The sequence below is a fragment of the Sciurus vulgaris genome (assembly GCF_902686455.1).
Source record: "Sciurus vulgaris genome assembly, chromosome: 6".
Classification (NCBI taxonomy): Eukaryota; Metazoa; Chordata; class Mammalia; order Rodentia; family Sciuridae; genus Sciurus; species Sciurus vulgaris.
In genome coordinates this window covers 71,414,830-71,428,249 of record NC_136466.1, presented here as the reverse complement: position 1 = coordinate 71,428,249, position 13,420 = coordinate 71,414,830, and the positions used below count along the sequence as shown (strand labels likewise).

General features: G+C 33.3%; 1 protein-coding gene across 8 annotated transcripts in view; it reads left to right on the top strand.

Moving 5' to 3' along the window:
* Positions 1-13,420, top strand: part of LOC306663564 (ankyrin repeat and KH domain-containing protein 1) — a 128,326-nt gene that overhangs the window by 90,654 nt on the left and 24,252 nt on the right. For 7 of the 8 annotated variants that reach the window (XM_079143926.1, XM_079143928.1, XM_079143927.1 and 4 more), the window contains 8 exons: positions 577-1,335; positions 6,487-6,632; positions 6,763-6,874; positions 7,724-7,869; positions 8,850-8,992; positions 9,410-9,623; positions 11,102-11,277; positions 11,985-12,147. In XM_079143926.1, coding sequence (XP_079000052.1) covers positions 577-1,335; positions 6,487-6,632; positions 6,763-6,874; positions 7,724-7,869; positions 8,850-8,992; positions 9,410-9,623; positions 11,102-11,277; positions 11,985-12,147 — 1,859 coding nt within the window. The remainder of the gene's footprint in view (positions 1-576; positions 1,336-6,486; positions 6,633-6,762; positions 6,875-7,723; positions 7,870-8,849; positions 8,993-9,409; positions 9,624-11,101; positions 11,278-11,984; positions 12,148-13,420) is intronic. The other variant, XM_079143931.1, reaches the window with a different exon arrangement.

The window sequence follows — 13,420 nt, the reverse complement described above, 5'->3', positions numbered from 1 at the left end:
TTATATTTTAATAAAAGAAGAGAAATATTTTGACAGCTTGAAAAACACATTTCCCTGCTTTTAATTCATAAGTTTTGGTTTCTTGTGATAACCTTTAATTGCACAGTTATTGCTAAAAGAAAAATTTTTGTAAATGGGCACTTAAGCTATCATTAACATTATTATCCTCAACATTGTTTAGATTCTGCTTTACATTTGGTGTTCTTTTAAAAGTTCAATCTGGTCAGTAAATTTTAAGATTCTTTCCTCTTTATTTTCCTTTCCTCCTTGCCCCAGTCCTAATTTCCTAAATATTCCTAATCCTAAAGAGATTTTTTTTTAATTCGCATTTCTTCACTTGTCAACATCCCAGTTTATACTGCATGAAACAAATGAAATAGTTTAGGCTTTAATCTACCTAACACTGGTGTTACTCTTTAAACATTTATCCCATGCAGCCTTAGTTACAATGGTTTTGGGAGGGAGGACCACATATGGGGGGAGGGGGGGCTGATTTTTTTTTTTCTTTCTTTTTTTTTCTTTTTTTTTTCTTTTTTTTTAGCATGGCACTTTTTCAAACATTTTTCATGTGCTTAGGTACATCCAAGCAGAAGTCCAGTTCCCTGCAGGTAGCAGATCAGGACCTACTGCCACCTTTTCACCCATACCAGCCTTTGGAGTGCATAGTAGAGGAGACTGAAGGCAAGCTGAATGAACTGGGACAAAGAATTAGTGCTATTGAAAAAGCACAGCTTAAGTCATTGGAGTTAATTCAAGGTGAACCTCTGAACAAAGATAAGATAGAAGAACTTAAAAAGAACAGAGAAGAGCAAGTCCAGAAGAAGAAGAAAATACTGAAAGAACTGCAGAAAGTGGAAAGGCAGTTGCAGATGAAAACACAACAGCAATTTACCAAAGAATACTTGGAAACCAAAGGTCAGAAAGACACAGTGTCTCTACACCAGCAGTGCTCTCATAGAGGAGTCTTCCCAGAAGGGGAAGGAGATGGTAGTCTCCCAGAGGATCACTTTTCAGAATTACCTCAGGTTGACACAATCTTATTTAAAGATAATGATGTTGATGATGAGCAACAGTCTCCACCACCGGCAGAACAAATTGATTTTGTCCCAGTCCAGCCTTTATCATCTTCAGAGTGTAACTTTTCCAGTGACTTAGGTTCTAATGGGACAAATTCTCTTGAACTTCAGAAAGTATCAGGTAATCAGCAGATTGTAGGACAGCCTCAGATTGCTATTACTGGACATGATCAGGGGCTATTAGTTCAAGAACCAGATGGACTAATGGTTGCAACTCCAGCCCAGACGCTTACCGACACTCTTGATGACCTGATAGCAGGTGGGTTAAGATATATATCTGTAATAATTTCTCTTTAATCTGTGTGCTCAGCTTCTTTGCACGCCCCTACAAAAACACAGATTTTGTATACTTTTCCATTATTATAGCTATCTTTGTAAAATTACTCATTTCTTGAGGTATTCTGGAAGTGAATTTAATTAACTAAGCTCAACACTACTAGCACATAAAGTGTGTTTGTTTGCCCCTCTTTTTTTGTCATGTTTCAAAGGCAAAGAAATAAAGTTGCCATAAACCTTTATTTTAGATATTTGTTATCAAAGCCACCCTATGTTGTGCGTTGGGTAGATGCTCTCACAGTAAAATTTCTTTGTACACTGCAGAGGTATTAACATAAGATTATATGTTAAAGTTTCCTGTTGGTGATTTTCATGTTTGGAAATCATACTTAGAATCACACTGCTTCTTAAAATTTATAATTTTATTACATCAATTTAACTATTTCAATTTAATGGAATGTTTGGAGAAAACTAAGCATTCCATGTTACAGTATTTGTGGTTAGAAGATAAAAATACATTTAAATTATCACCACTCAATGGTTTGTGATTGGAATTTTTCATTAACTTTTGATGAAAGCATACAGACACACCAAATACAAAGACGTACACACATACACATACAAGAAAGCCCTAATAATCTTAAAGTGTATATTTTTGTTTATTGTTGTGTGGAAAATTACATCTAGATATGAAATGAGGTGCACAAGTTTACTTTCCCTTTCATTGTCCTTGCAGCAGTGGGAAAACAATGCAATTAATCATTTACCTTCCTAAAGATGGCTGGTGAATGTATCACCTCCATGAAAGCCCAGTTCAGAAATGCAGCCAGAATGGCTGTTGACAGTGGATGAAGACCAAGAACTAAGATGTAGCTGGAGTGATATTCAAAGGCAGGCCAGTCCTCTGTCTCTTGATTGCAACATTTTTTTCCTTACTGTTGTCTGTTTCCTCTTGTCATATTCTCCTTCCCTCCCCCAATCCCCATTATGCTATCCCAGTTTCCTTTCTTCTTTTGTGAGCCTGTAGTCTTCCTAATCTTTACTGAATCTTTAAAACTGTGGAATAAGATGACTTAAATCAAAATCTTTATTGGGCATGTATATGACTTGGTTATAGAATTGTGACATTGCCTTTGAAACTTCTGTAACTAGCATTATAATGTTCCTAATTAAGTACTCAATTGTAGTTTTGAAACCCATATTTCTGACCAGTACAGTTAAAACTTTTTTTTAAAATAAATAATTATAGAAACAGCTGTAAAGGGATCTTGTAGGAGTTAACTTTATGGTAATATTTACAAATGGTTCTTTAGGGAAAATGTGTTTATTTCACTTAAGTATTTGTTAAATGGAAGTGGTCCTTTACAAAATTCACATAAAACTTGAAAAAATTAGCTTAGAAAACATTGTTTAATTATAATGTTAATATGAGCTAATAACATTTAATTTCAATAAGTTTTAACTTTTAAATCACTTCAAAAATTATCTTCTTGTAAAAATTTCCCTTTTTATGAAGGATATTGGTTTTGGAATATGTGGCAGTAACTACATTTCTTTGTTCAAGATGTTCACCTGTCTCACTTAAAATTTTAAAATATTATTTTTTTCCAAGAGTAAGTTTCTCTTAATTGGAGGTAAAAGAAATCAGGCAACATTAATACCTAATTCTACAATTGTAAAATACATTGGTATTTTGGTAGGGTAGAAGAGCAGGTCACAGGTTTAATTAATTTTACCTAAGTTAAATTTAGTACTCATCCTTGATAAGGAGAAAATAATCTATGTCTTAAAGGTTTACTTTAGAAAATATCTATATATAATAGCAGTAAATTTAACTCATTAATTTATTTGGTGGTGCTGAGAAATGTATCCAGGGCCTCACATGCTGAGCAGATGCTTTATTACTGAACAACATCCCCACCCTCAAATTGCACTCTGTAAACAGGAATGTTTTTTTTCTTATCGGTGTTCTACTCAAGATACGTTTCATGATAACAAGTTGGTTTTATATGTAACATTAATGTTGTGACTTAATTAGCTGATTAACCTTTTAGTTGGTAGTTTTATATGTGTTGTAGCTGATGGGAGTACTAGACAAAATATACTTAAAACTCTTTAAGAACGTGGTTTTTCAAGTCCTTCTGAAAGTGAACGTTAGGGTTTTGGCAGTTATAATAGCAAGTGATTCTGAAAAGTTCACACATCTAGAAATTTAAGGCAATTGAAAGAGTTAAAATAGCTTTCGCTCATCAGCAACTGTAGAAACATTTAGTAAAAATGTATTCCTATATAAGGGAGATTGTTTTAAAATAAAGTAATAGCAGTTTATTTACATTTATTTTTATAGCATTTATCATGTACCACACTCTGTGCTAAATGCTTTATATTACATTATATCATTGGCTATTTACCATTACCTTATGAAATAGATCCTTTTGCTACCTTTGTTTTTCTGTTGAAAAACTGAAATTTAGGAAAACTAAGTTGCTAGTAAATGCCAAAATTCAAACTCAGTTCAGCCAGGTTTAAGAACCTTCGATCTAATATGCATATATCTGATTCAACTTAGTTCTAAATTTATCTTAAAGATATTACTGTTTTGTAGGCTTCTAAATTCTGTTAAATAACATCATTTCCCTAATTTTTGTAGTAAGATTTGATATATATGTAAATTTTAATATAGTTTTGTGATGTTTTAGGTTCTTGTTAACTATTATTGGCACTTTTAATATGTGCTTTTAAAATATTTCAATTTTAAAGACTCTTGCTTTAAGTAGCCCAGTGGTAATCAGTGTAGATTTAATAATAAAAAGGTAAATAGGAAATGCTCTTATTTTGAGAGGACTTAAAATGGCTTTAATAATTTCCTCTCATCAATGTTAATATTTTATTTTTAGGATTTTTATTTAAATGCAACTGTCTAAGAAAGCAATAAATTTCCTAAAACCTCACAATATATTTTATGTACAGCTAGTACCCATGAGTTTTTTTTCTGTAGTATGATATATTATCTTTCGTACCACCTACAAAACTGTTTCTCTTCAGTTTTACAGTCAGGTTAGAATACTACACACAGTTCTTATATCACCCTGTCTTAGAATAGTTTATAAGTTTAATTTGAATTATATGTTGATCTCTTTGTAGTGGTCTGTCTTAGTAATTTTCAGACGTATTTTGTTCAGAGGTAGGAAACGTTTGGGAATTTATGAAAATGTCATGGTCCTGGTGTAATGTTCTCATAATACAACCTTTATTCCATATGTACCTTTTAAATCTCTTGCTATTTTCTTATTTTAAATAAGTTATTTTCATAACATTTCATTTGTAATTAATCTCATTAAAATCACTTTCTATAAATGTTTCTGATTGTCATTATTACAAGGAGAAAAATATTTCTAGTTAATGTAGTACAGAAATATAAAATAACTGATGTAACAACACATTTTTGGTAACAGCTGTTAAATACACAAAAATATTTTTTAAAAGTTAACTGAAGAAGTCTTTCATATACTGTACCACTCTAATCAAAACTATTAAAATTTTTAAAATATCTGCTTTTCATAATTAAAAATGAATAAAAATGATAGAAAAGTAATTTATTAAGATATGTAAATAATTATAAGACTAACAACCACTCTTAAAGTCTATTAGTAAAGTACTATATATCAGTCTACTGCATTGTTTTTTTTTTTCTTCTTTCTTTTTTTTTTTCTTTTTTTTAAGCTATTTTCCAAACAGTTATTTCGAGGGGGTACAACAGGACACTATCTTTTAATTCATTGATGACAAATGTTGAAAGCTTTGTCTGCATTGTGTATATTTTTATAGATGAAACAAACATATAATAATCATTCTTATTTGTAACTAGATAGTTGAGTTAATGTTATTTATGTGCTGACAGAAGTTGAAATTTATATTGCTGAGATGGTTTTATATATTGATGGGGAGGAGGAAGTGATAACTCATGTGAAAACATCTGGACATCTCAAATTTTGCTAAGTTATTTAAACTAGTAAACAACTGAGTATTTCAGACTTGTGAACAGTGTCCTTGATTGGGATCCAGTATATAAAAATTTTACAGAGAGAATATTTTCCAGCACTTGAAATGCTTGTAATTTCCTTCAAGTCTTAGGTGTTTTTAACTGACTTTCAATCTGAGTGCAATTAGAAGATTATTGTGGTCACCGAAGCTTTTATTTTTTTCTGTTATTAATGATTGTTTTTCTTTCTTGAGTAAATAATGCTTTAATTTTTTCATACAGTGAATAATAATACTTAAGTCTTGTAAAATATATGATAATTACATTTATTGAGCACTCACATATGCCAAGCATTGTTAAATACTTTATCTTATGGACTACTTACATATCTGAGATGGGCCCTCTATCCCCCTCTGTGGGTCAAACTGTGTCCTTTGAAACATAAGAAATATTCAGAGATAAAAGATATAGTTTTCAATTAATTCAGTTTTCAAACACCAAATTTTGAGATCCCAAATACAAAGTTCCATTGTCTGTTTTAAAAATATTTTCACTTTAAAACATTGATTTATTTCAGAAAAATTTTTTTTTAAAAATATTGAATTTTAAAATGTATATTCCTTGCAATTTGTGTGGAAAATATTTTAACTTGTTCCCTTACTCTTCTTCCTCTACCCGCCTCCCCCAACCTTTTTTTTTTTTTTTTGCATTGTCCAAAGGGTATTTTTGTCTAATTATCTTTTAAAAGCTAAGATATGAAACTCTTCTTTTAAAAAAAAAATCTTTGAAACAATATTCTCCCTAATGACAATGTGAAAATCTACCATTTATTTAATATGCACGAAATAATTAGGTACCATGTTAAGCATTTTACCTGTTTTATTTCAAATGGTTTTTTCAAGAACCTTTCAAGGCAAAGGTACTGTTATTTTCCCCATTGAACATATAAGGAAAATTGAGGCTCAGACAAGGTCAGTTACTTGCTTAAGTTCAGAAAGTCAGTGGTTCTGATTCCAAAAGTATGATTTAACTACTCCATTATATCTCTACTATGGAAATTTCTTTTTTTTGGTGGTGGTGGTGGTGGTTTTCTATGTACAAATTACCTTACTCTCTTAAATGGAATTTAGCAATATGACTATTGTTTTTCAGCTGTCAGTAGCAGAGTACCCACTGGTTCGAATGGTTCCTCTCAGACCACAGAATGTCTCACACCCGAACCCTGTTCACAGACTCCAAGCAATATGGTTTCACAGTCTATGCCCCCTGTGTATCCTTCGGTTGACATTGATGCACATGTGAGTAAATCGATTTATTTAAACTTATTTTGCACATTCTAATATTCTTTAGAAAGGAAAATTATCATCGTACATTCATAATGAAAGAAAATATTTTCTCTTCACTTGATAACCTTATTTTTTCTTCTAGACTGAGAGCAATCATGACACAGCATTAACACTAGCTTGTGCTGGTGGTCACGAAGAACTTGTATCTGTACTTATTGCACGAGATGCTAAAATTGAGCACAGAGACAAAAAAGGTAGGAAATGTCAGTCACATAAAATCTGAGTATGGTTACATCAGAAAATAGTTGTAGCTTTTTTCACTGTCAATAAGTAGTTCCTGGGGCTAGTGCTGTAGCTCAGTGGCAGAGTACTCGTCTAGCATGTGTGAGGTACTGAGTTTGATAAAATAAACATAAAATAAAGGCATGCTGTCCATCTTACAATTACAAAATTTTTTTTTTAAATAGTAGTTCCTACACTCTCTCAGTGATGAGTAAACAATATCTATATTCATTAATCTGCAGAGCCATGTAATTCTTTTTAAAAAAATCAAAAGTTAGATAGAGATTATCAACAAAGGTGGGCAAGTTTTGGTTGCAGGATTGGGATTGTGGCTCACCAGTAGAGCTCTTGCTTAACATGTTCAAAGTCCTGGATTCCATCATCAGCAACGCTGAGGGAAAAAAGACTGGGAGTGGTGGCATACAACTGTAATACAAGCTACTTGGTGGACTGAATCAGGCATATCACAAGTTTGAGGCCACTCTGTCTCAAGTTAAAAAATAAAGAGGGCTGGGGTTGTAGCTTAGGGGTCCTGTGGAGGGGTGGGGGAGTTGTGCTTGCCTTTCTCCTTAGTATTTTCCCAAAGTAATTCTGTACAGAAGGATCAAAGTTCATTATGAGTACAAACTTAAGTTTTTAATTGACTTAGCTTTTTTGGCAGGTGTCTTATGGATTTTTGTCATTTAAAAATTTTATGCTAAATGGTTACTAGTGTATGTCCTAATACTTTTTCTTAGATTAAAGTAATATAGAATTGATGACAGTTGCTTTAAAATAAATTAAAACTCACTAATTTGCTAGCTTTTTATTTTCTGATTTAGGTTTCACACCACTGATCCTAGCAGCTACAGCAGGGCATGTTGGAGTTGTTGAAATCCTCTTGGATAAAGGTGGAGATATAGAAGCACAGTCTGAACGAACTAAGGATACTCCACTTTCCTTGGCATGTTCTGGTGGCCGTCAGGAGGTATGTTAACATTAATTTTCATTTTGTAAACATTTTGCTTTTATTTTTAAATATGTACGTGATTAGTATTTTAGCTACATGAATAAAAGGTGCATGTGTTTTGACATGTTCCATATACTTTCCCAGGAGTAGGATTCTTTTAAGTTAAATGAGCATATAGTTAATATCCTTTTAAGGAATCTGTTTGTGTTAGTCAACTTTTCATGGCTCTGACCAAAATACTTGACAGGAACAACTTAAAGAAGGAAAAGTTTATTTTGGCTCACAATTTCAGATGTTTCAGTCTGTGGTCTCCCCTATCTCCAAGGCAGAATCATTTTAGTGGAACTATGTGACAGAAGAAAGCTGATCAGTATTGGTAACCAGGAAGCAGAGAGAGAGAAAGGGAGAGAGAAAGGGGCCACGGGGCACACCTCCAGTGACCTATTTACTCCAACCATGCCCTACCTGCCCAGTGGTTCATTCAGCTGTCATTGGATTAATCCATTCATGAGGTCAGAACCATCATGATCAATCATTTCCCAAAAGCCCTACCACTGTACACTGCTTCTGTAGAGGGACCAAGCCTTCAATACATGATCTGTAGGAACATTCCAGATCCAGACCCCAAAACTGCTTATTGCCCTTAAGGCTAAATAAAAGTTCTCTTTATTTTTACATTTATTGTGGTTTAATGAATCACAGTTCTGAACACATGAAATGCACATTCATTGCTCAAAAATTGACAAATGAACATCTTGTTATTTCAGTATAATTGGGATTTCAAAGGTCTGATTTCCGTGATATGAAATTGAATCCATTTCTCTAGTGCTAGTATTTTAATATTTAGGACCTAAGTTTTAATATTTAGAACCTGATGAAATGTAATTAAAATGTTAGGTATTTAGACAAGTAGTAGGTCCTATTTCTTTGTACTTTCTTCATTATAAGTTTAGCCCTTAGGGTAAACTGAATATCTCTGTTCATATTTTGCTTTGTAGGTGGTAGACTTACTGCTGGCTCGTGGTGCCAATAAAGAGCATAGGAACGTGTCTGATTATACACCATTGAGTCTAGCTGCATCTGGAGGATATGTTAATATCATTAAGATTCTTCTTAATGCTGGGGCAGAAATTAATTCAAGGTATCACTTGTTCATTAGTTTTATCACTTTTGATTAATTTGGAGTTAATTGTCTTTCCCTAAATATATAGACAGATACCATTTTAAATTAAGATTAGTACTAAAGTTGTAAAGTCAGAAATTATTCCTACAATGTGCTTGTAAGTAATCTCAGCTTATTTCAGTAATATGGCTTCTTTTAAAAGAGGTCTCCTTTCAATAAGTACTTTACTATGTATAATAGAAAATTTATAAACCCTAAGTAGAAATTGTGTTTTAAATTGTGAGATTTTCCTATTCCTTATTAAATAATTAAATGTCTAAATAATTAAAGTCTATTCATCATTGTTAGAAACTTGTCTTTTTACTGAAACATTTTTATCTTTAATGCTTTTTTAAAACAACATATTTTAATTTTCTGAGCATATTTTCCCCTTAGGACTGGGAGTAAACTAGGTATTTCTCCCCTGATGTTGGCTGCAATGAATGGACATGTTCCTGCAGTGAAACTGCTGCTTGATATGGGGTCAGACATTAACGCTCAAATAGAGACCAATCGGAACACAGCTCTCACCCTGGCCTGTTTCCAGGGCCGAGCAGAAGTAGTGAGTTTGCTTCTGGACCGCAAAGCCAATGTTGAACATAGGGCAAAGGTAAACATTTTATCATTTGCAAGCCATTTCAGATATATTTCTATACTCAGATTGACTATAGTATTTTAAATTCATAAGTTAAAACTGATGCCTCAGTGCTGGTTTTCGAAGTTACGTCATATTCATTGTTGATAACTTTATTATGGACCATAAGGAAAACAGAATCAATATTTTTCCTAACTTTTTCCTTATGTGCCTTTTTATTCTTATTGCAGTTTGCAACCTTTGAATTTAATAAGATTATTTTATATTTAGTCCTTTAATGTAGATTTTTGATTAACTCCTTTTAATGAGGTATGTGCTTATTATTGGTAAAAACCCAAGCAAAAAAGTTAGTTAATAAGTTATAAAATTAGGACAGCTAAAATCTACTTTGACCATCGAAGATTCTTACAGTTTTATATTTGGCATTTAGAAAATAGGAGTTAACATTTCAGTAATTTGAATTCCTTTTATTTGAACTGTTGAATACCAAGAACCCTAGAAAGATGTGACTTAGGTTGAATTCTTTATAGTTAGATGACAGCCAATCAGTCATTTCAGATTGGAAAGGTTTGAATAAAAATTTCCTATTTTCTCCCTTAACTCCATCCATTAGTTATATTTCTTTTTTTTTTTTTTTTTTGCGGTGCTGGGGATTGAACCCCCAGGGCCTTGTGCTTGTCAACTGAGCTATATTCCCAGCCCCATTAGTTATATTTCTTTTCTTTTTTTTTTTTTTTTTTTTTTTTTCTCTTCATTTTTTGTACTCTGCCACTTTTATTTTATTTTATTTAGAGATATGGTCTTGCTAAGTTGCTTAGGCCAGCTGTGAACTTGTGATCCTCCTGCCTTCGCTTCACAAGAAGTTGGGATTGCAGGGGTGAACAAACAGTACCCAGTTTCCCTCTGACTTTTAATCACACACAGAGAAATGAGCCTTTCCTACAATCTGGTTTTGTCTTTGTTACATTTGTGGCCCACTCATCTATTAAAAGTCCTAGGGAAATCCATATTATTTTGAGAATGGAAGTAGGAAATGTCTTTCAACAAAAATGTCAGAGATTAGTGTACAAAAGGTACATTTGCAAAAAATGTATTAGTTGAGATTTTAATCTTTATGTTTTAATATCTCTTCATTTTACAAAGTAATTTATTATCTAATGGGTAGATTCATAATAGTATGGAAGTTACGAAATTGTTTCTTTTTCCATAAAGTAATAGTTTATAAAGTGAATTCATTCTGGCATGTCTAATTTAATCTAACAATGGGATCACTTGTTATTTAGTAAAATTTAAGACAGACTATTGCTTAACTCTTAGAAGAAATCTGAATCATTTTTTATGCAACTGGGGATTGAACCCAGACTTTGTGCATGCCAGACAAGCACTCTACCAACTGAGCTATATCCCCAGCCCAGAATCTTCTTAAAAGTCAATTGCTTTAGTCTTTTTAAGAAATCACATAATTTAATTGCATAATTTATTGACTTTAACAGACTGGTCTTACCCCCTTGATGGAAGCTGCTTCTGGAGGATATGCAGAGGTTGGAAGAGTTCTCCTTGATAAAGGAGCAGATGTCAATGCTCCTCCTGTGCCTTCCTCAAGAGATACTGCTTTAACAATAGCAGCAGACAAAGGTCACTACAAATTTTGTGAGCTCCTAATTAACAGGTGAGTAATTTTCTATTTAAAAAAAATTTAAAAACACACACATATATATATATTCATTTTTTAACCCATATAGGTATATGCATATATATGTATGTACACACAGACACACACACACACATTTATTATTTTCCCTATCTGGGCACAGTGGCACATTCCTATAATCCCAGTGACTTAAGGAGGCTGAGGCAGAAGGATTGTAAGTTCAAGGCCAGCCTGGCAACTTAATGAGATCCTGTCTCTAAATAAATTACAAAAAAGGGCAGGGGATGTGGCTCAGTTGTTAAGTATCCCTGGGTTCAATCCCTGGTACCAAAAAAAAAAAAAAAATTAAATAAAAATTTAAAAAGGGGGGCAGGAATGTAGCTCAATGGCAGAGTACCTGCTATGCAAGGTTCTTGGTTTGATTCTCCATACCAACAAAACAAAAAACGTCCTATGGTCTCTTTCTTTTTTTTTTTTTTTTTTCGGGTGCTGGGGATCGAACCCAGGGCCTTGTGCTTACAAGGCAAGCACTCTACCGACTGAGCTATCTCCCCAGCCCCGGTCTCTTTCATTTTTAAAGTAAATAAAATTCTATTACTTTATTAACATTTTAATGTACACATTGTGTAGGTTATTTTTTAGAAGATAATGAAAGATGGTAGGGTAAACTAGAAAAATAGCCTCTTCCTATAGGAAACAAACTACATTATCATTTTTGTTTATAGGGGAGCCCATATTGATGTTCGAAACAAGAAGGGAAATACACCACTTTGGCTGGCATCCAATGGTGGTCATTTTGATGTAGTGCAATTGTTAGTACAAGCAGGTGCTGATGTGGATGCAGCAGATAACCGGAAAATCACACCCCTTATGTCAGCATTTCGCAAGGTAATTTGATATTGGTGGGGGGGATAAAATTAAGTTATTTTAAACCAATTTTAAGTTGAAATCATGGAGAATAATGAATTGATCTTGGTGAATCAGTTATATTTCCATACAAAAATCACCAGTCTTTCCGTTCTTTTGCAGCCAAACCTAAGGGTAGTTCACTGTAGGAAGCTTTCTTGTTAAATAACTTATTTTCTTGACTGTTTCTGTTAAGGTGCACATAAACTATGAGATTTAAAGAAAACTATTATATGCAGGTGGATATTTTCTCTACCTGAGGAGGAACTAAAAGGAGTGACCTTTCATAAAAACTTAAACCTCTCATATAAATTAAGGCTCATTGTTCTGATATGTTTTTAAAATCCAGCTGGGTGCAATGGTACATACCTTACCTGTAATCCCAGGGACTTGGAAGACTGAGGCAGGAGAACTCCAAGTTGAAGACCAGCCTCAGCAATTTAGCAAGGCTCTAAGCAAATTAGTGAGTCACTATCTCAAAATTTAAAAAAGGACTGAGGGTATAGCTTAGTGGCAGAGCCACCTCTGTGTTCAAATCCTGGTAGGTAAGTATGTATGTTTGTATGTGTGTATAAATAAATAAATAAATATCTGTCCCATTACAGTTAAATGATAAACTATAAACTACTTAATGTGGCCTATAAAGCCCTCATAATTTGGTTCATGTTAACCTCCCCAGATAATCATTCATACTACCTTCCCCTTTTGCTTACATAGACAGTAGCACTGTCACTGCCTAAGGATATTTTGCTCATTGATTTTCTTTTCCTGGAATGTTCTTTATTGCTTTTTACCTGCCTTACCTCTCTACTCATCCTTTAGCTCCCATTTTAAATATCACTTCTCAAATTTTTTCCCTAATACCCAATTTGAAGGTTTCTCTTTGTAGTTGAATCCCAATCCTTATCCCAACTTGTAATTACATATTTACAACATGTTTATCCTTTTAATACCTGTTTTGTGTGGAAGATCCATGAGGACTGAGAGTTGTGGCTGTCTTTTCACACTTTTTATTCTCACTTGTTTAGCACAGTGCCTGACACAAACTAGGTAATCATAGCTTTTGAAGGACAACAGTATAAGTTTTAAAAGAAAATCTTGCTGGGCACTGTGGGGCATGCCTGTAATCCCAGTGGCTCAAGAAGCTGAGGCAGGAGGATCAGCAAAAGTGAGGCCAAGCAACTCAGTGCGAGTGCTCAGCAACTCAGTGAGACCCTGTCTCTAAATAAAATACAAAATAGGGCTGGGGATGTGT